Here is a 25438-nt window from a genome sequence, read left to right as displayed (position 1 = left end):
CAGCACGCCCCTAGCGAAGCCAAAACAAAATGCCGCCGTCCATTGATTGAGCGGAGTATTGCAACAGCTATCCAAGCTCAGTTGTGTCCGCAGCTCGTGGTCTAGTGACTAACGTTGCTGCCTCTGGATCACGGGGTCCCGATCTCGATTCCCTGCCGGGTTGGGGATTTTCTCTGCCTAGGGCCTGGGTATTTGTGTTGTCCTTATAAGTTCATCATCAGCATCACTCGTGTCAGTAGCTAGATTGGACTGTGTAAAAACTAGGACTTTGTCGGGGCGCTGAAGAGTGCGCAGTTGAGCGCCCCACAAACCGAACATCATCATCACGCTAAGTAGAGGGAAGTCCACAGCAACAGCGCGGCATCAAACAACACAGGGCTTAAAACGGCGCAGGCGCTTCTAGTGTGACCGTCAGGTCTGAATGACGAAGTGGAAGACTAACTCCCTCTCCCTGAAGAAGGCGGGATCGGAAGATAAGTGGAGGCCGTAGTGGTCCAAGACCGACGTAACACAATCGAGGTGATAGTGAAAAACTGAAAATCAGTAATGGCTTGGTTTGCGACAAATTGCACGATATTTTGAATACGAAAACAGACGTCACCCGCTGGGATCTGTGGCTGCGCACAGCCTTTCGAATAGCCTGCCAAACCAAGGCAGCAGTGGAAAATAATGTTGATGTTGACGTACAGAGCTATCTGTGTGGTAAGGCCGACTACCAGATAACTTATTCAGAAGCCTAATCAGCATCGACGAGTGCTGGTTGCACCACTATGACCACAAGACGAGGACGCAAAGGAAGCAGTGCGGGGGAAGAGAGAGACCCAAACTGGTGAAGTTAAGCGCTTTTTGGTGTTCTCATGGTGTGGTGTCCAAGACGTAAACCGTCACAGGATGTAACTAGCGGAATCTCTTGAAGAGGTTACGGGAGGCTGTCACGACGGAGCATCGTGGGAAGCGGTCAAAGCGGTAATGAAGTGACCTACGGCATTATTGCCCGGGAGACGCCATGTGGCGTTGTTGGGCCGCCTAGTATAAGTCTTTTCAGTTGACGCCACTTCAGTGACTTCTTGGTCGATAATGCTGATGAGGACAACATAACAGCCAGTCCCCGTGCTGATAAAATGTCTGACCTCGCCTGGAATCGAGCTTGGGCCCCCTGCATGCAAGTCAGCTACACAGACCACTTTACTTTTTTATTTTAGATTAAAGCTCTATTGAGTTTTTCGTTTTTAGACTTCTTACTTCTTCCACTTCAGGCGTTGGCTCCTAACACCCATACTACCCCCAACAGCTATCTAACTTACAAACAAAACCGATATCTAGTGGGACCGCCACTTTTTTCTTCGAAGGAAGCATGTTTCTCACAACCTCAGGCTTCGTCCACGAACAGAAATGAAACCCGTCTCTAAATAGTGTGTTAAAACAAAGAGGGACACTGGAGAAGGTACAATGATTTTTAAAATTTATTTTCTTTTATTTCTTTGTTACTTCCTTCTTCGTCTTCTGGGGGTCTCCACAACAGACAGACGGTGGGTTGTCCGAGTCGTCTTCTTGCTCATCCAGGGTTAAACACCCTATAATTATCGCTGATGTCTCTCAACAGTCCATTCTGTGCTATACCTTCAATCACTTCTCGCACCCTGTAAGCCCCAATGCTCTGGAGAGTGGGTAAATAAAGAGCGGACCATACGACACCATGTGTCGTAAAACCGTGTAGTTGCTCGTTTAATACTGCCCAAACACTAACAGCTCTTCAACGTGCTCGCCAAAAAAGTGTGACAACGCTATACCTTTAAGCCAGACTGAGAAATTATGACGAATAGCAGGACTGCAATTGACATCAGGCTGGATCAGTGCGGTGTGCTCTACGGACTGAGGCGTCCGTCACAGCAACAATGCCAACATGCGACGTGTTAGGAGCCTACAGTCGGCAGCCGTATCTCATACGAAACGGTGTACTTCGGTGTCAACAGCGGCGCATCTGGTGCAGAGAGGGTCCTCAGCAAGATCTATAGTGTATAAACGTTGTCCAGTGCGGAATTTTTCAGTCGTTATTACATAACACAGCGCCCTTACCGCGGTGGGAAGGAAAGGCAAGTGTATGTCGGCGTTCAGTAATATTTGCAGGCAGTGTCCTTTGAAAGTACGGTAGAAATCCTTGGTTCTAGGCGCCTGCATAGTCGGTAGGACATCCAAGAGAAAACTCTAGTCGACCAGATAGGTCCGAATGTTACGTAGTGGCGGGACGATACGTCCAGTAGTCCGGAGGGATTGAGGCGCAATATCCTCAATCAGGGTACCAGTTAGAATGTCCTTGTGAGAAGCGCTTAGGTGATGCGTAGACCTCAGAAAGAGGGCGCGTGCTCTATTTTCACGTTTATCATTCCAACGCCGTTCGAATGTGTGGTAAACGTCAGGTGTCTTATAATGGGTATTGAACACATCACCATCGGTAACGAAATAGCCAAAGGCCGCTTCGAACTTGGCAGCCACTATAGCAAGCAATGGGAGAACGTGTGTGTAATGATTAACTTTCGGGGCGTGGTTGACGTTCACCAAATGTACGCTCATGATTGAAAGGTATGGAGACGACTTCGAGTGCGGTTAAGTAATCTACGTAGCTGCCACTGTACACTGCACTCTCTCACGGAAGATCACCGCCAAACATTTCACCGCTCGAGCCTTGGTACCGGGCATCAACGTATGGATAGTCAGTCCTCTGCCTCTTCCACGTAGCGCAACTTCCACAGATTGATACGGTTGCTGGTCACCTCTCCGTAGCGTTGAAGCCACGCTATCGCCGTACATACATCTTCTGTCGACTTCTCGGAGTAAACTACATCGACCCTGAGCTACGAAAGCAGACACTGTCGAGAGACTATTTTTGCTCCACGATAAGGCCCTTGCTTCTTCTGTACAGGACACAGTCACACATGCTGCCCCTTGGGCTATCAAATTATGTTCCCCCCCACACACACACACATACACACACACACCATCCTGTATTCTCCTGACAATACACCCAGAGACTTCTCCCTCTTTCCTAAGATAAAGAAACTATTGCGTGACAGGCGTTTCCGGGATGAAGGCGATGTGATTTTGGAGGTGGAACGTTTCCAGAAGAACCAAAATGAATTCTTCCACAACTAAGGTATCCAAAATGTCACCCATTCCTAGGAAAAATGCGTCGTATTTAAGGGTCAATATGTGGAGAAGAAATAACACCATCAGTGAGTCTTATAGTCGCAGCTGAACTTTCTGAAGATAATTGAAACTTTCTGAGTAGCCCTCGTAGATTCTGGACGAAGGAGCACCCTCTCGTGCACTAAGTCTTTCTCCTGTTGAGAGCCTTCAACAGAGTGCGTTGCAGCTATTTAACGAGACATATTTTATACGTTGACGACATGGCCGTAACAGTTTAAGAACTGATTCGTCTTCCATTTTACGTGAGAAGGAAACGAATGTGGCATGGATTCCAGGTTCTGTGTTGCACACCTAAGTTGTTATATAGGATAATATAGAGTATTGACAGGTTTGCTGATTCATCTACTGCCGGCCGCGGTGGTCTAGCGGTTCTAGGCGCGCAGTCCGGAACTGTGCGACTGCTACGGTCGCAGGTTCGAATCCTGCCTCGGGCATGGATGTGTGTGATGTCCTTAGGTTAGTTAGGTTTAAGTAGTTCTAATTTCTAGGGGACTAATGACCACAGCAGTTGAGTCCCATAGTGCTCAGAGACATTTGATTCATCTACTATTCGCATAACTGATCAGCCCGCTGAAATACGTCTGGGCACTGTACTTGATAATTTAGCCTCTTCTGGTTACTTTTTAGTTCTCCAGTAGCACACTTATCAGAAATCCGTTTTTACAGGCTTATATGTCTTGTTCCCGAAGATGTGCGCGTACATGAGAATGAAATGGGGGTTTGCAAGGGAGCAATCCTCTTAGACGATTTTGTGGAATCCATATCAGAGTTCTGAACAACAATTGACTCATATTCATCTTGGAATGTTTCAGTGAGAGCCTCAATAACAGCGCTATTGCGTGCTCGAAATGCATAATGATCGTCATCTTCGTGAAGACATGTCAGTCCAGTACTCACCTGTCTGATGCCTGCGAAAAAGGCAGACCGCAGCCAGAATGTTTTGATCCAATTACATGGGTTAAATAACTAAAGACAATGGTCGTAATTGCTACCTGAATCACCCGGATGGTAAAACTGTACCATATCTATAAATAACAGAAAGACGTGGATTTGACCACCTGGTCATCTCTAAGTTTTACAGACGTTCGGTTTTCAACGGCCCTCCAACGCAGTCCATATAGCAAATGACGCCTCGACAAGACAACATTAATTGGAAGCCTACTCTGAATAGTTGTTTGGCTCAAAATGGCTCTGAGCACTATGGGACTTAATGTCTGAGGTCATCAGTCCCCTAGAACTTAGAACTACTTAAACCTAACTAACCTAAGGACATCACACAACACCCAGCCATCACGAGGCAGAGAAAATCCCTGACGGCGCCGGGAATCGAACGCGGGAACCCGGGCGTGGGAAGCGAGAACGCTGCCGCACGTCCACGAAATGCGGGCAATAGTTATTTGCTACGTACACCCGAAACAGGTTAGGTGCCGTGAGGTTTCACGTAGTAACACTGTGGCATCAAACTCAACTGTTGTGTAACATTATTTAGGTATTCGATGATTATTTCTGTGTTTGTTGGCCCATCTTTAGACGGAAGCTTGTGTCTCTCCAGCATGTTGTTTTCCTGGTATTATGATGAAATAAATGAGTTTAATAATCTGGACAAACTTTCACCAAATCTTGTCAAACGTTAATGGAGAATTCGCAGACGAGGTGTGCTTGTCTAACCGATTTCACATTGCGTTTGTTGCGTCATATAATTTCTACATGAAATGTGTGTATTTTTTTCAGTGGCCTCCTTTTTTTTCAAAAATGGCTATTTATTAGCTTGAAATACAGGAATATTCCCAAATCACAGCACATTTCAGTTATATAAATTACTCAAAAATCATTGATAAATATATCACCACTGTAACTGCGACCTTTTCCTGCTGCAACTTCACCCAACTGAAGTTTCCACTTGGGCGCTGTTGATGCCATGCGGTCCATTATCCGTTTCAGATATATACTATAGACACATATAATGTATGCTAAGTTAATTAATCAACGACGCGAGAATATATTATTATTTAAATGAAACAGGTTAGAGTCAAAAGTTACTTACTCTAATAAGAAATTTAATTTTTATTGTATATAAATATTTATATTTTTCATGCTTTCACAGAACTGTATTTATAGTTTCAGTGTTCGGACTATAAATGAACAATCTGTGATGTGACCTGAATCATGAGCATAACTGATCGTGCGAAAAGCTTGATTCCCTTAACACCACAATATCGGAACGATTGGCCATGTGCTTTGTTGATCATGCTGAAAGCCAACTTCACTGGAATTGCAATCGCATTAAACTCAAGAGCAATCCAGATGGTATTAAAGATATTCATGGAGTAAGTACCGTCTACCCTTTCTTTGCCAATCATTATACTCGCTTCGATTATGTTATCCTGAAGTTTTCTGATGCAGAGTCTTGTAATTTCCACAGTTTCGGCGAATTTAGATTCTGCAGTTAAATGACTAGCGAAGCAACCTTATATTTGAGGAAGTGTAAGAGCATTCCTAAAACATTCGAGGAAATTATAAATACAGTAGGAAAATTTACAGGTTGATTTTCCTTTGTCATAGTATCGATCGACAAGTTTTTTTTTTTTTTTCGTTCCCGGATTCATCTCTTAAACCGTCTTGTTGACGTCGTTGACAATTTCGTTTCTCTTCGCTGGAATAACTCGCTCGCGTAGCCATCGTGAACTGGTATAATTTTGACTATATCCGAGTATATTTCGATTGTGACTTATTCAGGTGTTACAACGATATTACACAATTCATTTTTCAGTATAATCTGGCCGGAATTTTCGTTTATTGGATAGGTGCCTTCTCTTACTTGTAAAAGGTTTTCGGCACATTCTTACGCTCTTTCGTCTCCCGAGATTTGCCTTATCATAAGTTCTCGTTAACTTGATTATTATGCTGCCATACGAACTTCTTTTTTTTAAAAAAATGGCGTTTACTTTAGCGTTTGACGAGAATCGCCTGACAATATTAGTAACACACTTCCCATTAAACTCACGTTATCTCTTAACTCCTGAAGTGTCCTTTATTGCTTCCAAAGACATTCTGTGGGACATTGTACTTTTGTATCATATGATGACGTTGCACTGTTTCAGTATATGTCCACGACCTGATAGTTTTGTTATGTCACATACCGGTACCGGAAGTTCATGTTCAGCCGCACCTAAAGATAATTTTAATGCAGAACATGCTGTTCGTCCACCATCCATTAGTGTAGCCGCTTGTCATAAACGCAATGTCTGAGAAAACGGTATTGATAAGATACCTTATCTTCTCGGTGACATTTGCTCTAAAGAGTTCCTAAGAGACATTCTTAATGGAGAAATGTAAATATAACTTCGGGCGTTAAAGGCCCGTTTCTTTTCACAATATACAGGGTGCTTCGCCTAAAACTTACACTCAAATAGTGCGGAAATGTAAAGTTTTATTAATGTGCGGTTTTCAAAGAATGGATTGGTAGCCAGGGGCTCGCATTGCAATATTACTTAGAAAGAGTATTTTTGTGCAAACATAGACTTTTTCAAATGGAACATTGCCGATTGACATAAAGAGACTAAAATTAGGGTAAGTCAGAGTGTCAGTGGTGTTAGTTGTAGGATTATCGTGTGGATCGTTTATGAGATACCGTATTTCGAAAAGTTCCTACACCGACACATGTTCAATACCTCTGGTAGGACACACTAAAGAACAACAGAGGTGCAAACACTAGATATGTGGATTCGGGCCAGTAACTAGTCAACTGACCATCACAGGTTGTGTTCAAAATGACCACCGGCAGCGGCAGTACACACTTCTTGTTTGGTAGGAACTACTGCTGCGCAGTTAGCCGAGCGCTCTAACGCACGGCTTTCCGGAGCGGGAAGGAGCGCCTGGTCCCCGGCACGAGTCCGCCCGGCGGTCTTGGCTCGAGGTCCGGTGAGCCGGCCAGTCTGGGGATGGTTTTTAGGCGGTTTTCCATCTTCCTCGGCGAATGCGGGCTGGTTCCCCTTATTCCGCCGCAGCTACACTATGTCGGTGATTGCTGGACAAAAAAAGTTCTCCACGTACGCCTACACCACCATTACACTACCACGCAAACATAGGGGTTACACTCTTCTGGTGTGAGACATTCCCTGGGTGGGTCCACCAGTGGCCGAACAGCACAATAACTCTGGGTTCGGTGTGGGGCGGCTAAGGGGTGAAGTAGACTGCGCCGGCCGGGGTGGCCGAGTGGTTCTAGACGCTACAGTCTGGAACCGCGCGAACGCTACGGTCGCAGGTTCGAATCCTGCCTCAGGAATAGAATCGTGTGTGGTGTCCTTAGGTTAGTTAGGTTTAAGTAGTTCTAAGCTCTAGGGGACTGATGACCTCACAAGTATAGTCCCAAAGTGCTCAGAGCCATTTGAACCATTTGATTTGAAGTAGACTGCGGTGGCTGTCGTGGGGTTGTGGACCACTACGGTTGCGGCGGGGACGAAGCCTCTCCGTCGTTTCTAGGTCCCCGGTTAAGATACAACATACATACATAAACACGTGCTAGTATTTCAGAGGAGATTTCCGAGCAGGCTACCGTAATACGTTGCTTCATATAATCGGGCGAAGTTGGTATGTCTTTGTAGACAGCGTCTCTCAGCATTCCACAGGGAAAAAACGTCTACAGGTATCAAATGCGGGGAACAGGTAGGCAAGGTACACGTCCTCAGCGTCCAGGTCTACGATTTGGAAACATTTTTTGAAGAAAAGCTGTAGAACTTCTTGCACTATGGGCTGGAAAACGATCATGTTGGTACCACAGATTCCTCTTAGTCTGCAGAGAAACGTCATCTAGCGTTTGTTGAAGATGGTCTGATAAAAGGCTGCGATACTTGTGCGCATTTAGTGGTCCGTCTATGAAACACGGGCCTATGAGCTGATGGTTCCCTATCACACACCACACGTTTACAATCCATGGACGCTGATGTTCCATCTTACGAAGCCAACGGATATTGTCAACAGACCAACAGTGCCAGAATGAGATTTTCACTCTGCAGCGGAGTGTGCGCTGCTATGAAACTTCCCCGCAGATTAAAACTGTGTGCCGGACCAAGACTCGAACTCGGGACCTTTGCCTTTCGCTGGCAAGTGCTCTACCAGCTCGCGGAATTAAGGCTGTGAGGACGGGGCGTGAGTCGTGCTTGGGTAGTTCAGTTGGTAGAGCACTTGCCTGCGAAAGGCAAAGGTCCCGAGTTCGAGTCTCGGTCCGGCACACAGTTTTAATCTGTCAGGAAGTTTCAGACCAACAGTGTATATTTCGGCAGTTTACGTCACCCGTGGTCTAGGGGTAGCGTCTTTGATTCATAATCAAAACGTTTTCGGTCCCCGGTTCGATCCCCGCCACTGCCTAAATTTTGATAAATAACCAGCATTGGCGGCCGAAGACATCCGGCATAAGAAGTCAGCCTCATTCCGCCAACGGCCTTGTCAAAGAGGGCGGAGGAGCGGATAGAGGTTCAGGGCACTCTCTTGTCCTAGGGATGGGAAATTGCCCCTAAAGGTGGAAGAATCACCAATGATCAACGACATGAGGATGCAGAAGGCAATGGAAACCACTGCATTAAAGACACGTAACGTGTATCCACAGGACATGTGGCCTGTAGTTGAAGAAGTGTCGTGATGATCTCTCCATTGGCAAAAGATTTCGGAATAGTTCCCCATTCGGATCTCCGGGAGGGGACTGCCAAGGGGGAGGTTACCATGAGAAAAAGATTGAATAATCAACTAAAGGATAACGTTCTACGAGTCGGGACGTGGAATGTCAGAAGCTTGAACGTGGTAGGGAAACTAGAAAATCTGAAAAGGGAAATTCAAAGGCTCAATCTAGATATAGTAGGGGTCAGTGAAGTGAAGTGGAAGGAAGGATTTCTGGTCAGATGAGTATCGGGTAATATCAACAGCAGCAGAAAATGGTATAACAGGTGTAGGATTCGTTATGAATAGGAAGGTAGGGCAGAGGGTGTGTGACTGTGAACAGTTCAGTGACAGGGTTGTTCTAATCAGAATCGACAGCAGACCAACACCGACAACGATAGTTCAGGTATACATGCCGACATCGCAAGCTGAAGATGGACAGAGAGAAAGTGTATGAGGATATTGAAAGGGTAATGCAGTATGTAAAGGGGGACGAAAATCTAATAGTCATGGGCGACTGGAATGCAGTTATAGGGAAAGGAGTAGAAGAAAAGGTTACAGGAGAATATGGGCTTGGGACAAGGAATGAAAGAGGAGAGAGACTAATTGAGTTCTGTAACAAGTTTCAGTTAGTAATAGCGAATACCTTGTTCAACAATCACAAGAGGAGGTGTATTTGGAAAAGGCCGGGAGATACGGGAAGATTTCAATTAGATTACATCATGATCAGACAGAGATTCCGAAATCAGATACTGGATTGTAAGGCGTACCCAGGAGCAGATATAGACTCAGATCACAATATAGTAGTGACGAAGAGTAGGCTGAAGTTCAAGACATTAGTCAGGAAGAATCAATACGCTAAGAAGTGGGTTACGGAAGTTCTAAGGAATGACGAGATACGTTTGAAGTTCTCTAACGCTATAGATACAGCAATAAGGAATAGCGCAGTAGGCAACACAGTTGAAGAGGAATGGACGTCTCTAAAAAGGGCCATCACAGAAGTTGGGAAGGAAAACATAGGTACAAAGAAGGTAGCTGCGAAGAAACCATGGGTAACAGAAGAAATACTTCAGTTCATTGATGAAAGGAGGAAGTACAAACATGTTCCGGGAAAATCAGGAATACAGAAATACAAGTCGCTGAGAAATGAAATAAATAGGAAGTGCAGGGAAGGTAAGACGAAATGGCTGCAGGAAAAATGTGAAGACATCGAAAAAGATATGATTGTCGGAAGGACAGACTCAGCATACAGGAAAGTCAAAACAACCTTTGGTGACATTAAAAGCAACGGTGGTAACATTAAGATTGCAACGGGAATTCCATTGTTAAATGCAGAGGAGAGAGCAGATAGGTGGAAAGAATACATTGAAAGCCTCTATGAGGGTGAAGATTTGTCTGATGTGATAGAAGAAGAAACAGGAGTAGATTTAGAAGAGATAGGGGATCCAGTATTAGAATCGGAATTTAAAAGAGCTTTGGAGGATTTACGGTCAAATAAGGCAGAAGGGATAGATAACATTCCATCAGAATGTCTACAATCATTAGGGGAAGTGGCAACAAAACGACTATTCACGTTGGTGTGTAGAATATATGAGTCTGGCGACATACCATCTGACTTTCGGAAAGCATCATCCACACAATTCCGAAGACGGCAACAGCTGACAAGTGCGAGAATTATCGCACAATCAGCTTAATAGCTCATGCATCGAAGCTGCTTACAAAAATAATATACAGAAGAATGGAAAAGAAAATTGAGAATGCGCTAGTTGACGATCAGTTTGGCTTTAGGAAAAGTAAAGGCACGAGAGAGGCAATTCTGACGTTACGGCTAATAATGGAAGCAAGGCTAAAGAAAAATCAAGACACGTTCATAGGATTTGTCGACCTGGAAAAAGCGTTCGACAATATAAAATGGCGCAAGCTGTTCGAGATACTGAAAAAAGTAGGGGTAAGCTATAAGGAGAGACGGGTCATATACAATATGTACAACAACCAAGAGGGAATAATAAGAGTGGACGATCAAGAACGAAGTGCTCGTATTAAAAATGGTGTAAGACAAGGCTGTAGCCTTTCGCCCCTACTCTTCAATCTGTACATCGAGGAAGCAATGATGGAAATAAAATAAAGGTTCAGGAGTGGAATTAAAATACAAGGTGAAAGGATATCAATGATACGATTCGCTGATGACATTGCTATCCTGAGTGAAAGTGAAGAAGAATTAAATGATCTGCTGAACGGAATGAACAGTTTAATGAGTACACAGTATGGTTTGTGAGTAAATCGGAGAAAGACGAAGGTAATGAGAAGTAGTAGAAATGAGAACAGCGAGAAACTTAACATCAGGATTGATGGTCATGAAGTCAATGAAGTTAAGGAATTCTGCTACCTAGGCAGTAAAATAACCAATGACGAACGGAGCAAGGAGGACATCAAAAGCAGACTCGCTATGGCAAAAAAGGCATTTCTGGCCAAGAGAAGTCTACTAATATCAAATACCGACCTTAATTTGAGGAAGAAATTTCTGAGGATGTACGTCTGGAGAACAGCATTGTATGGTGGTGAAACATGGACTGTGGGAAAACCGGAACAGAAGAGAATCGAAGCATTTGAGATCTGGTGCTATAGACGAATGTTGAAAATTAGGTGGACTGATGAGGTAAGGAATGAGGAGGTTCTACGCAAAATCGGAGAGGAAAGGAATATGTGGAAAACACTGATAAGGAGAAGGGACAGGATGATAGGACATCTGCTAAGACATGAGGGAATGACTTCCATGGTACTAGAGGGAACTGTAGAGGGCAAAAACTGTAGAGGAAGACAGAGATTGGAATACGTCAAGCAAATAATTGAGGACGTAGGTTGCAAGTGCTACTCTGAGATGAAGAGTTTAGCACAGGAAAGGAATTCGTGGCGGGCCGCATCAAACCAGTCCGTAGATTGATGAAAAAAAAATGGTAAATGTGGCTTCATCACTAAACAAGATACACGATATATCTTCAGTATCCTTTCTTAATGGCAAGTACAAAAGTCAACACCATTCTCACGATCGTTTCCATGTAACGTTTGGTGGAGTTAGATATGATAGGGATGGAACCTATGCCGATGGAGTGTTTTGACGTATGCCACTTCCTCGTGCCATTGCGAGGGCGCTATCGTGCGGGTCAGCTGCAACAGCAGTAAGGATATTAATTTCCTCCTCTTCTGTCGTCAGTTGTTTCCTTCTGTTACGTTACGTAGATGTTACACTAGCATTATCATGTAACTGATTGAAGGGGTTGATAAATAGTAGCGGAGATGGTTGATTCTAATGCGGTGCCTTGTTGTATACACCATACAAGAACAAGCTGCATTCTTCCTACATTCTCCATGCACCACGAGGGTATCCGCATTTTCTGCATTTGTAAATCCCATCATCCACTCGCGACCTACTGCTTGGACCGTCACACACCAACTAACTAGCACCACGTCGCAACGCAGTCGAGGAACACAAAAGAACGCTATAAACAAATATAACATCATACCTAGCAACTACGCAGGTTGAATGGCACAAATGTCACTGTGGAAACTTTTCAAAATGTGATATCTCGTAAACGACTCGCACTGGAATCCTACAACAAACGCCACTGACATTCTAATTTACGAACTTTTTGTCTGTAAATCTGGAACCGCGCTGCTGCTACAGTCGCAGGTTCGAATCCTGCCTCGGACATGGATGTGCGTGATGTCCTCAGGTTAGTTATATTTAAATAGTTCTAAACCTAGAGCAGTGATGACCTCAGATTTAAAGTCCCATAGTGTTCAGAGCCATTTGTCTGTAAATATCAATAGGCATTGTTACATTTCAAAAAGTGTACATTTGCACAAAAATGCACTTTTTAAGTACACTCCTGAAAATTGAAATAAGAACACCGTGAATTCCTTGTCCCAGGAAGGGGAAACTTTATTGACACATTCCTGGGGTCAGATACCTCACATGATAACACTGACAGAACCACAGGCACATAGACACAGGCAACACAGCATGCACAATGTCGGCACTAGTACAGTGTATATCCACCTTTCGCAGCAATGCAGGCTGCTATTCTCCCATGGAGACGATCGTAGAGATGCTGGATGTAGTCCTGTGGAACGGCTTGCCATGCCATTTCCACCTGGCGCCTCAGTTGGACCAGCGTTCCTGCTGGACGTGCAGACCGCGTGAGACGACCCTTCATCCAGTCCCAAACATGCTCAATGGGGGACAGATCCGGAGATCTTGCTGGCCAGGGTAGTTGACTTACACCTTCTAGAGCACGTTGGGTGGCACGGGATACATGCGGACGTGCATTGCCCTGTTGGAACAGCAAGTTCCCTTGCCGGTCTAGGAATGGTAGAACGATGGGTTCGATGACGGTTTGGATGTAGCGTGCACTATTCAATGTCCCCTCGACGATCACCAGAGGTGTACGGCCAGTGTAGGAGATCGCTCCCCACACCATGATGCCGGGTGTTGGCCCTGTGTGCCTCGGTCGTATGCAGTCCTGATTGTGGCGCTCACCTGCACGGCGCCAAACACGCATACGACCATCATTGGCACCAAGGCAGAAGCGACTCTCATCGCTGAAGCCGACACGTCTCCATTCGTCCCTCCATTCACGCCTGTCGCGACACCACTGGAGGCGGGCTGCACGATGTTGGGGCGTGAGCGGAAGACGGCCTAACGGTGTGCGGGACCGTAGCCCAGCTTCATGGAGACGGTTACAAATGGTCCTCGTCGATACCCCAGGAGCAACAGTGTCCCTAATTTGCTGGGAAGTGGCGGTGCGGTCCCCTACGGCACTGCGTAGGATCCTACGGTCTTGGCGTGCATCCGTGCGTCGCTGCGGTCCGGTCCCAGGTCGACGGGCACGTGCATCTTCCGCCGACCACTGGCGACAACATCGATGTACTGTGGAGACCTCACGCCCCACGTGTTGAGCAATTCGGCGGTACGTCCACCCGGCCTCCCGCATGCCCACTATACGCCCTCGCTCAAAGTCCGTCAACTGCACGTACGGTTCACGTCCACGCTGTCGCGGCATGCTACCAGTGTTAAAGACTGCGATGGAGCTCCGTATGCCACGGCAAACTGGCTGACACTGACGGCGGCGGTGCACAAATGCTGCGCAGCTAGCGCCATTCGACGGCCAACACCGCGGTTCCTGGTGTGTCCGCTGTGCCGTGCGTGTGATCATTGCATGTGCAGCCCTCTCGCAGTGTCTGGAGCAAGTATGGTGGGTCTGACACACCGGTGTCAATGTGTTCTTTTTTCCATTTCCAGGAGTGTATTATTACTGTCTGTTTATTGGCTAATAATACTAGCCAACGACTAAGAATCCATTCTGAGAAAACCGCTAATCCGTGGAACTTTCCATTTCTCCAATTTTTGCGGTGCAACTTTTAGGTGTTTAATCCTCTTATACACCGTCCGTCCAGAAAGTTCCAAGATTGTTCTAAGTAGTCGATGTGCTGGTGCAGTGCGTCATAGTTATTGTGTCACAGATAGCAGTCGAGCAACGAACTGAACAATTCTAAATCAAGTGTTCAACACATTCTGCAGAATGTCCTGAAGAAGAGGAAAGTGTGTGCGAAGTTTGTCCCGCGCACTTTGACTCCGGAACAAAGTCAACGACGCATGGGCGCCTGTCGCAATTTGATAGGAGAGATACACGCTAACTTGGTTTTAATAATACGAGTATACCACAAAACGACGAACAGCCATAATATAATTAATATTCCTTTCTAAAAATATATACCACTTTTAAAGACTACCTCTGTAATCCTTCGGTTTTAACCGTTGCGCGAGCAGCAGATGGTACTCTTTGAAAAGTAGCAACCATCGCAAAATCAAGTTCGTGGCAGACGCGGACCGTTCATATTTTTGGACATCGTACGAAACTTTACTTCTTTCTCTCCATAGTTGCATTTGGCACACTTGGTCAACAGTTTTTTTTATTTTTTTTAATTTTTTTTTTTTATTTGCTTACAGAGGTAACCAGTGTCCCTGAATTGTCGATACCGCCGCACTGCACTCTGTTTACATGGCGATTACTGTCCATAATTTCTTTTGAGTGCACACTAGTCTATTGTAACAGATAAACGTGTCGCAAATTCCAACAGACAAAAACGCTCTTTTCTCGCTTTGTCACTATTTTCACAGAGCTCTGACTCGTAAAGCCAACTGCCGAGCACAATGCACGGTCGGTGAGTGAAGCTCACGCATCAGTCGTATTAATACACGTAATACGAGGGTGAGTCAAATGAGAACCTTAAATATTTTCGCTTACAAAGTGCATAAATTCCTTTAGAAAAAAATTATTTTAGTAGTCCGCGCAACCACTCATGCACCGCGTGGCGTACCTCTTCATCAGAACGGAACTTCTTTCCTCCAATTGCGTCTTTGAGTGGTGCAAACATTTGGAAATCACTTCGCGCAAGGTCTGGTGAGTATGGTGGATGAGGAAGATACTCAAAATGCAGGTCTGTGATTGTTGCAACTGTTGTACGGGCAGTATGGGGCCTTGTATTGCCTTGTTGTAAAAGGACACCTGCTGACAGCAATCCACATCGCTTTGATTTGATTGCAGGCCGCAGTTGATTTCTTTGGAGATATGAGTATGATGCACTGGTGACAGTGGTCCCTCTAGGCATGTAATGCTCCAGAATTACACCTTTTTAGTCCCAAAAGAGAGTCAGCATAACCTTCCCTGCTTATGGTTCTGTTCGAAACTTCTTTGGTTTTGGTGACGAGGAATGACGCCATTCCTTGCTCGCTCTCTTCGTTTCCGGTTTGTGGAAGTGAACCCAGGTTTCGTCCCCAGTAACGATTCTTGCAAGGGAGCCATCACCTTCTCGTTCAAAGCGCCGAAGAAGTTCTTCACAAGCATCAACACGTCGTTCTCTCATTTCAAGAGTCAGCTGCCGTGGCATCCACCTTGCAGACACTTTGTGAAACTTGAGCACATCATGGAAATGTGGTATTTTGACCCATGACTAATCTGTAAAAATGCTGCAGTGTCATTCAGTGTCACTCGGCGGTTTTCCTTCACTATGGCTTCAACTGCTGCATATTCTGTGGAGTCACAGCTCGTTGTACCTGACCTGGGCTGTGGTATCGATAGCAACGATGCAACGGCTTAGGTGCAAGTTAAGTTGGCACCACGAAAGACACCGACGACAGCGCCCTCTAGCAGGCGTTGTTGAGGTCTGCGAGCGCCGCTGGAGATTCGGCCCATTTCATCAAGTTCAGACAGCCAGGAAACATCGCTTCAGCTTCGTTTGCTATTGACACTATGTACGAGTTACGACGGGAATGCGGTTTTGCACCTACGGGCTTTTCAGTTGTAAAGTTATTATGTCATTGACTAATAATTTAATATACTCTCACGTAAAAAGCTGTACAGAGAATCTTACCTCATCTGCTCCTGCTCCTTCCTACATTCGGCCTACCCTTCAGTTTACAGGAGCAGACCCACGCGCCGCCTTCCAGGCGGGATACAAAATGGACGAGGAGCATCTTTCACTGAAGTCACACCATTTGCGAACTTCCTACTCCATTCGTAGATTTTGCTGTGACAAACATCCATGACCGTACTGAACCTTCATTCGTAGATGAATTTCAATAGGTTTCACACATTCACTACGCAAAAACCGAATAACAGAACGCTGTTTTTCCCTGGTGCAAGTCGCAAGTGGAGCGGCCATCTTTATACTGATACTGCGACGGTATGTGTGCATATGCACAATGCTGCCATCTACAGGCCGTTCTGCACGCTGTTTGTAGCACGCATACCAACTTACAGGATAACGGTGCAAAATTTCGAATTGTTATTACAAATTTAAGGTTTTTGTTTGACTCACCCTCTTACTTGGTAAAATATAGAACTCTGGTAACAAATGAATCATTTATAGCAACCCTGTCTTTTTGCTTGTTAAGAGGGAGTAGAAAAATTTCACTCTTAAGCAGCTCTTGACGTTGTGATTGCTTAGGCTTGCCCAGCGTAGTAAGTCTTGAAAGTTTCTTCGGGTTTCCTGCCGGATCCTAAAATCAACGGGCTCTTCAGTTGTAAAGTTACGTATGTTATTGGAGAATACGTATGTCCCACTGAGAGGGACTCACCAGCAGAAGGAGCATTTTCCTGAAGATGGCGACCAGTTGGATCACCGAAATATTGAGTCAAGTTGATTTTACGATCGGGCAGCAGACACGAAGAGACTTTCAAGCCCTTGACGTTAGTTACCATTTTGGATTCGGCTGTTAGTTGCTGGAAGCAGCTTAGTGCAGAATACGGCTCGGAACCGCGGGCGGCAGACTGACCCGCGGTCGCGGCCCTGGCGCAGCGCAGCCTTGGCGCTCCCGCTGAGCGTGTGGGCCCCGCTTACTCACCGCCGCCTCCTGTTCCAGATACTCACCAACGAGACGGTGACGCAGTACGCCAAGTTCGTGGGCGTCCACTGGTACACCGACCAGTTCTCGCCGGCCTCCATGCTGGACGACGTGCACCAGCTGTCTCCAGAGACCCAGATCCTCTACACCGAGGCCTGCAATGGTGAGCCGTCTACTCGTCGCTTTTCATTCAACCAGCGCCCTCCAGTGGAAAAGCCCAAGCCGCAAACCTCCATTACTAAATCTTCCTTATTTATATTGTCGTAATGAGTACACTACTGGCAATTAAAATTGCCACACCAAGAAGAAATGCAGATAATAAACGGGTATTCATTGAACAAATATATTATACTAGAACTGACATGTGATTACATTTTCACGCAATTTGGGTGCATAGATCCTGAGAAATCAGTACCGAGAACAACCACCTCTGGCCGTAATAACGGCCTTGATACGCCTTGGTATTGAGTCAAACAGAGCTAGGATGGCGTGTACACGAACAGCCGCCCATGCAGCTTCAACGCGATAACACAGTTCATCACGAGCAGTGACTGCCGTAATGTGACGAGCCAGTTGCTCGGCCACCATTGACCATACGATTTCAATTGGTGAGAGATCTGGAGAATGTACTAGCCAGGGCAGCAGTCGAACATTTTCTGTATCCAGAAAGGCCCGTACAGGGCCTGCAACATGCGGTCGTGCATTATCCTGCTGAAATGTAGGGTTTCGCAGGGACCGAATGAAGGGTAGAGCCACGGGTCGTAGCCGGCTGGAGTGGCCGAGCGGTTCTAGGCGCTATAGTCTGGAACCGCTCGACCGCTGCGACCGCAGGTTCGAATCCTGCCTTGGGCATGGGTGTGTGTTATGTCCTTAGGTTAGTTAGGTTTAAGTAGTTCTAAGTTCTAGGGGACTGATGACCTCAGAAGTTAAGTCCCATAGTGCTCAGAGCCATTTTGAACCACGGGTCGTAACACATCTGAAATGTAACGTCCACTGTTCAAAGTGCCGTCAACGCGAACAAGAGGTGACCGAGACGTGTAACCAACGGCACCCCGTACCATCACGCCGAGTGATACGCCAGTATGGCGATGATCAGTACACGCTTCCAATGTGCGTTCACCGCGATGTCGCCAAACATGGATGTGACCTTCATGAAGCTGTAAACAGAACCTGGATTCATCCGAAAAAATTACGTTTTGCCATTCGTGCACCCAGGTTCGTCGTTGAGTGCACGATCACAGGCACTCCTGTCTGTGATGCATCGTCAAGGGTAACTGCAGTCATGGTCTCCGGGCTGAAACTCCATGCTGTTGCAAACGTCGTCGAACTGTTCGTGCAGATTGTTTGTCGTCTTGCAAACGTCCCCATCTGTTGACTCAGGGATCGAGAAGTGGCTGCACTATCCGTTACAGCCATGCGGATAAGTTGCCTGTCATCCCGACAGCTAGTGGTACGAGGCCGTTGGGATCCATCACGGCGTTCCGTATTACCCTCCTGGACATAACCGATTCCATATTCTGCTAACAGTCATTGGATCTCGACCAGCGCGAGCAGCAATGTCGCGATACGATAAACCGCAATCGCGATAGGCTACAATCCGACCTTTATCAAAGTCGGAAACGTGATGGTACGCATTTCTCCTCCTTACACGAGGCATCACAACAATGTTTCACCAGGCAACGTCGGTCAACTGCTGTTTGTGTATGAGAAATCGGTTGGAAACTTTCCTCATGTCAACACGTTGTAGACGTCACCACCGGCACCAACCTTGTGTGAATGCTCTGGAAAGCTAATCATTTGCATATCACAGCATCTTTCTCCTGTCGGTTAAATTTCGCGTCTGTAGCACGTCATCTACGTGGTGTGGCAACTTTAATGGCCAGTAGTGTAATTAGCCACATACATAGACGAAGGAAGCATCTAGGAGCTCATGTTTAGTGTGAGATGATTAAGTATAGGTGGTTGAGAATTACATCTTGGTTACCATGAAGTTTACGCTGTAAAATCAGTGCTACTCACAATGTATTCCGATGCGATTTCACTATCTGTCTTGCTTGTACAGTTTTATTCGACGACTACCGCTTTCGGAAAGATATTACCATGATTTCTGCAAGTAACTACACTCATGCTCATAAGTTAAGGATAATAGCAGAATGTGGTGCTACACAACGTGGCACTACCACAAAACTGACGCGAATAACATAAACATATAGGGAACACAACGACACAGCTCTGTAAGTCTACGGTACTGGTGATAAGTTGAGAAAACCGTCCCGAAACACAAGGGCTACAAAACACCACTGTCTCCTGCGCATGTACCCCGACATCAAATGGGATATGATCACAATGCACATGTACACAGGCCGCACTACGGGATGGCACAATTACTCTGTCAAAGACACGCAGGGGTGTACGTGCACCAATCAAAATCCCACCCTACACCATCAAACCACGAGCTCCATACAGGTCCCTTTCAAGGACATTAAGAGGTTGGTATCTGGTTCGTGGTTCATGCCAGATGAAAACCCGTCGAGAATCACTGTTGAGACTACACCTGGACTCGTCCGTGAACATAACCCGGGACCACTGATACAGTGTCCATGTAGCGTGTTCTTGACACCAGGCTTCGGGGGCTTTCCTGTGACCAGGGGTCAGAGAAATGTACTTATCAGGTCCCGGGCGAATAAAGCACGACTGTTCAGTCATCTATAGGCTGTGTGTCTGGAGACAAGTGTTCCAGTGGCTGCGGTAAGGTCCCGAGCAAGGCTACCTGCACTACGCCGTGGCCGTCTGCAGGCACTGATGGTGAGATACCGGTCTTCTCGTGGTGTTGTACACTGTGAACGTTCCGTACTGTAGCACCAGGACACGTTTCCTGTCTGCTGAAATCGTTGCCATAATCTTGAGATCACACTTTGTGGCACACGGCGGCCCCATGCTACGACCTGCTGTGCTTGACCAACCTCCGGTCGCCCTAGTATTCTACCCCTCATAACGTCATCAATATGTGTTCTATGAGTCATTTTCAACACAGAGTCACCATTACCACGTCTGAAAACGTCTGCACGCTTACTCGCTGCACCGTACTCTGACAAGCACCAACACACCTCTGCGTATGTGGACTGTTGCCAGCGCCACCGTGTGACAACCGCAGGTCAAATGCACCGCATGGTCATACCCCGAGGTGATTTAAACCCCCAAACCGCCCACCAGAGTGTTGTTTCACCATGTATCAGCGTTATCCTTAATTTATGAGCATGAGTGTATTTTCGTAGAGGAAATGAGCTGAATGCCTTTAAAAAACATTTGCTACACGTTAATCACCACGAATAATAGTGTATTTTTTTTAAATATTTGCACAGTTATTTTAAAAACCGGCAAAGTCCACAGAGAAGTATCACTGACTTTCACTAGACATTTCCTATTATATTTTGTACAAATATTTACATAATACGCTCTTACTCGTGACATTTCGGTCATATATTGCCCATCGTAAAAAAATGCAGTGTAAAAAGACAAAATAAATATAAAACGAAACTTCCTGGCAGATTAAAACTGTGTGCCCGACGGAGACTCGAACTCGGGACCTTTGCGTATCGCGGGCAAGTGCTCTACCATCTGAGCTACCGAAGCACGACTCACGGTTGCTCATCACAGCTTTACTTCTGCCAGTATCTCGGTCGGGCGCACAGTTTTAATCTGCCAGGAAGTTTCATATCAGCGCACACTCCACGGCAGAGTGAAAATCTCATTCTGGAAACATCCCCCAGGCTGTGACTTAGTCATGTCTCCGCAATATCCTTTCTTTCAGGAGTGCTAGTTCTGCAAGGTTCGCCGGAGAGCTTCTGTAAAGTTTGGAAGGTAGGAGACGAGATACTGGGAGAAATAAAGCTGTGAGGAGCGGGCGTGAGTCGTGCTTCGGTAGCTTAGATGGTAGAGCACTCGCCCGCGAAAGGCAAAGGTCCCGAGTTCGAGTCTTGGTCGGGCACACAGTTTTAATCTGCCAGGAAGTTTCATATCAGCGCACACTCCACGGCAGCGTGAAAATCTCATTCTGTAAAAATAAATATGCTTTATGACCTAAAAACATAGGAAAACTGGCCATCTTTATTACTTAATGATTAATGGTATAGCAGAACAGAAATTACCTATTTAAATTTTATGTACATATAAATATTTTTGCCTTTTTAAATTTTTCGATGTTCTGTCCTGACATGGAGAAGATGCGCACATGCAGGGTGAAAATTATTAAAACACACGAACTCTCGGAGGTTGCGCGAGACATTGAAATAAATATCTTTCTCTAACGTCATATTTTCGTGTGAGGATTTTTTAAACTTACTAAATGTAGATAAAAATTTCTTTATTGCCGAGAGACATTAACACAACATAATTACTTCAATTACAGTAGAGGTTCAAAAATGCCTTCACTGACTAGAAAACAAAAGTTTCACCGGAGGAGTCAAGTTCTACATCTACATCTACATCTACATCCATACTCCGCAAGCCACCTGACAATGTGTGGGGCGGAGGGTACCCTGAGTACCTCTATCGGTTCTCCCTTCTATTCCAGTCTCGTATTGTACGTGGAAAGAAGGATTGTAGGTATGCTTCTGTGTGGGCTCTAATCTCTCTGATTTTATCCTCATGGTCTCTTCGCGAGATATACGTAGGAGAGAGCAATATACTGCTTGACTCTTCGGTGAAGGTATGTTCTCGAAACTTTAACAAAAGCCCGTACCGAGCTACTGAGCGTCTCTCCTGCAGAGTCTTCCACTGGAGTTTATCTATCATCTCCGTAACGCTTTCGCAATTACTAAATGATCCTGTAACGAAGCGGGCTGCTCTCCGTTGGATCTTCTCTATCTCTTCTATCAACCCTACCTGGTGCGGATCCCACACTGCTGAGCAGTATTCAAGCATTGGGCGAACAAGCGTACTGTAACCTACTTCCTTTGTTGTCGGATTGCATTTCCTTAAGATTCTTCCAATGAATCTCAGTCTGGCATCTGCTTTACCGACGATCAACTTTATATGATCATTCCATTTTAAATCACTCCTAATGAGTACTCCCAGATAATTTATGGAATTAACTGCTTCCAGTTGCTGACCTGCTATTTTGTAGCTAAATGATAAGGGACCTATCTTTCTATGTATTCGCATCACATTACACTTGTCTACATTGAGATTCAATTGCCATTCCGTGCACCATGCGTCAATTCGCTGCAGATCCTCCTGCATTTCAGTACAATTTTCCATTGTTGCAACCTCTCGATACACCACAGCATCATCTGCAAAAAGCCTCAGTGAACTTCCGATGTCATCCACCAGGTCATTTATGTATATTGTGAATACCAACGGTCCTATGACACTCCCCTGCGGCACACCTGAAATCACTCTTACTTCGGAAGACTTCTCTCCATTGAGAATGACATGCTGCGTTCTGTTATCTAGGAACTCCTCAATCCAATCACACAATTGATCTGATAGTCCGTATGCTCTTACTTTGTTCATTAAACGACTGTGGGGAACTGTGTCAAACGCCTTGCGGAAGTCAAGAAACACGGCATCTACCTGTGAACCCGTGCCTAAGGCCCTCTGAGTCTCGTGGACGAATAGCGCTTGCTGGGTTTCACACGACCGTCTTTTTCGAAACCCATGCTGATTCCTACAGAGTAGGTTTCTAGTCTCCAGAAAAGACATTATACTCGAACATAATACGTGTTCCAAAATTCTACAACTGATCGACGTTAGAGATATAGGTCTATAGTTCTGCACATCTGTTCGACGTCCCTTCTTGAAAACGGGGATGACCTGTGCCCTTTTCCAATCCTTTGGAACGCTTCGCTCTTCTATAGACCTACGGTACACCGCTGCAAGAAGGGGGGCAAGTTCCTTCGCGTACTCTGTGTAAAATCGAACTGGTATTCCATCAGGACCAGCGGCCTTTCCTCTTTTGAGCGATTTTAATTGTTTCTCTATCCCTCTGTCGTCTACTTCGATATCTACCATTTTGTCAACTGTGCGACAATCTAGAGAAGGAACTACAGTGCAGTCTTCCTCTGTGAAACAGCTTTGGAAGAAGACATTTAGTAATTCGGCATTTAGTCTGTCATCCTTTGTTTCGGTACCATTTTGGTCACAGAGTGTCTGGACATTTTGTTTTGATCCACCTACCGCTTTGACATAGGACCAAAATTTCTTAGGATTTTCTGCCAAGTCAGTACATAGAACTTTACTTTCGAATTCATTGAAAGCCTCTCGCATAGCCCTCCTCACACTGCATTTCGCTTCGCGTAATTTTTGTTTGTCTGCAAGGCTTTGGCTATGTTTATGTTTGCTGTGAAGTTCCCTTTGCTTCCGCAGCAGTTTTCTAACTCGGTTGTTGTACCACGGTGGCTCTTTCCCATCTCTTACGATCCTGCTTGGCACATACTCATCTAACGCATATTGTACCATGGTTTTGAACTTTGTCCACTGATCCTCAACACTGTCTGTACTTGAGACAAAACTTTTGTGTTGAGCCACCAAGTACTCTGAAATCTGCTTTTTGTCACTTTTGCTAAACAGAAAAATCTTCCTACCTTTTTTAATATTTCTATTTACGGATGAAATCATCGATGCAGTAACCGCTTTATGATCGCTGATTCCCTGTTCTGCATTAACTGATTCAAATAGTTCGGGTCTGTTTGTCACCAGAAGTTCTAAGATGTTATCGCCACGAGTCGGTTTTCTGTTTAACTGCTCAAGGTAGTTTTCAGATAAAGCACTTAAAAATATTTCACTGGATTCTTTGTCCCTGCCACCCGTTATGAACGTTTGAGTCTCCCAGTCTATATCCGGCAAATTAAAATCTCCACTCAGAACTATAACATGGTGGGGAAATCTACTCGAAATATTTTCCAAATTATTCTTCAGGTGCTGAGCCACAACAGCTGCTGAGCCCGGGGGCCTATAGAGACATCCAATTACCATGTCTGAGCCTGCTTTAACTGTGACCTTCACCCAAATCATTTCACAATTCGAATCTCCGTCAATTTCCTTCGATACTATTGCACTTCTTATCGCTATAAACACGCCTCCCCCTTCACTGTCCAGCCTGTCTCTGCGGTATACATTCCAATCCGAGTTTAGGATTTCATTACTATTTACGTCTGGTTTCAGCCAACTTTCTGTTCCTAGTACTATATGGGCGTTGTGACCGTTTATTAATTAGAGCAGTTCTGGGACCTTTCTATAGACGCTCCTGCAGTTTACTATAAGCACATTAATATTGTTATTCCTTGTTGCATTTTGCCTACTCCTGCCTTGCCGCGTCTCAGGAGGCGTCCTGTCGGGCCTAGGGAGGGAATTCTCTAACCTAAAAAAACCCCATGTGCACTCCACACGTACTCCGCTACCCTCGTAGCCGCTTCCGGCGTGTAGTGCACGCCTGACCTATTCAGGGGGACCCTACATTTCTCCACCCGATAGCGGAGGTCGAGAAATTTGCACCCCAGCTCTCCGCAGAATCGTCTGAGCCTCTGGTTTAAGCCTTCCACTCAGCTCCAAACCAGAGGACCGCGATCGGTTCTGGGAACGATACTACAAATAGTTAGCTCTGATTCCACCCCGCGAGCGAGGCTTTCCGCCTTCACCAACTCCGCCAGCCGCCTGTACGAACTGAGGATGACCTCTGAACCCAGACGGCAGGAGTCATTGGTGCCGACATGAGCAACAATTTGCAGTCGGGTGCACCCAGTGCTCTCTATCGCCGCCGGTAGGGCCTCCTCCACATCTCGGATGAGACCTCCCGGCAAGCAGACTGAGTGAACACTGGCCTTCTTCCCCGACCTTTCCGCTATTTCCCTAAGGGGCTCCATCACCCGCCTAACGTTGGAGCTCCCAATAACTAATGAACCCCTCCCCCCGTGTGCCTGCTCGGACCTTGCTGAAGGAGCAGCCACATGTCCACTCACAGGCAGAGCGGGCGATGCCACACGGCCAGCCTCCACATTGACCCTCCGCCTCGTGCGCCGCGAACGCCGCTGAACCCGCCACTCCCCTTGGGGAGAGGGTGGCCCAACCGCGCCCGGTACCCGCGAAGATGTCTCGACAGCAGGGACAGTGGGTGAAGCATGTAACACCTGGGGTGTACCTTGCGACGCACCAGACTCCCCACTGCCGCTACACTCCGAG

The 25438-nt window shown here is 46.0% G+C and overlaps 1 protein-coding gene across 1 annotated transcript in view; it reads left to right on the top strand.

Moving 5' to 3' along the window:
- The window catches only part of LOC126342759 (lysosomal acid glucosylceramidase-like), a 170938-nt gene that overhangs the window by 109247 nt on the left and 36253 nt on the right, over positions 1-25438 (top strand). The window contains exon 7 of the mRNA XM_050001882.1: positions 17279-17423. Coding sequence (XP_049857839.1) covers positions 17279-17423 — 145 coding nt within the window. The remainder of the gene's footprint in view (positions 1-17278; positions 17424-25438) is intronic.

Source organism: Schistocerca gregaria, chromosome 1, assembly GCF_023897955.1.
Source record: "Schistocerca gregaria isolate iqSchGreg1 chromosome 1, iqSchGreg1.2, whole genome shotgun sequence".
Taxonomy (NCBI): domain Eukaryota; kingdom Metazoa; phylum Arthropoda; class Insecta; order Orthoptera; family Acrididae; genus Schistocerca; species Schistocerca gregaria.
The sequence above is the reverse complement of the archived record's forward strand: the minus strand, read 5'-3'. Positions and strand labels throughout refer to the sequence as shown.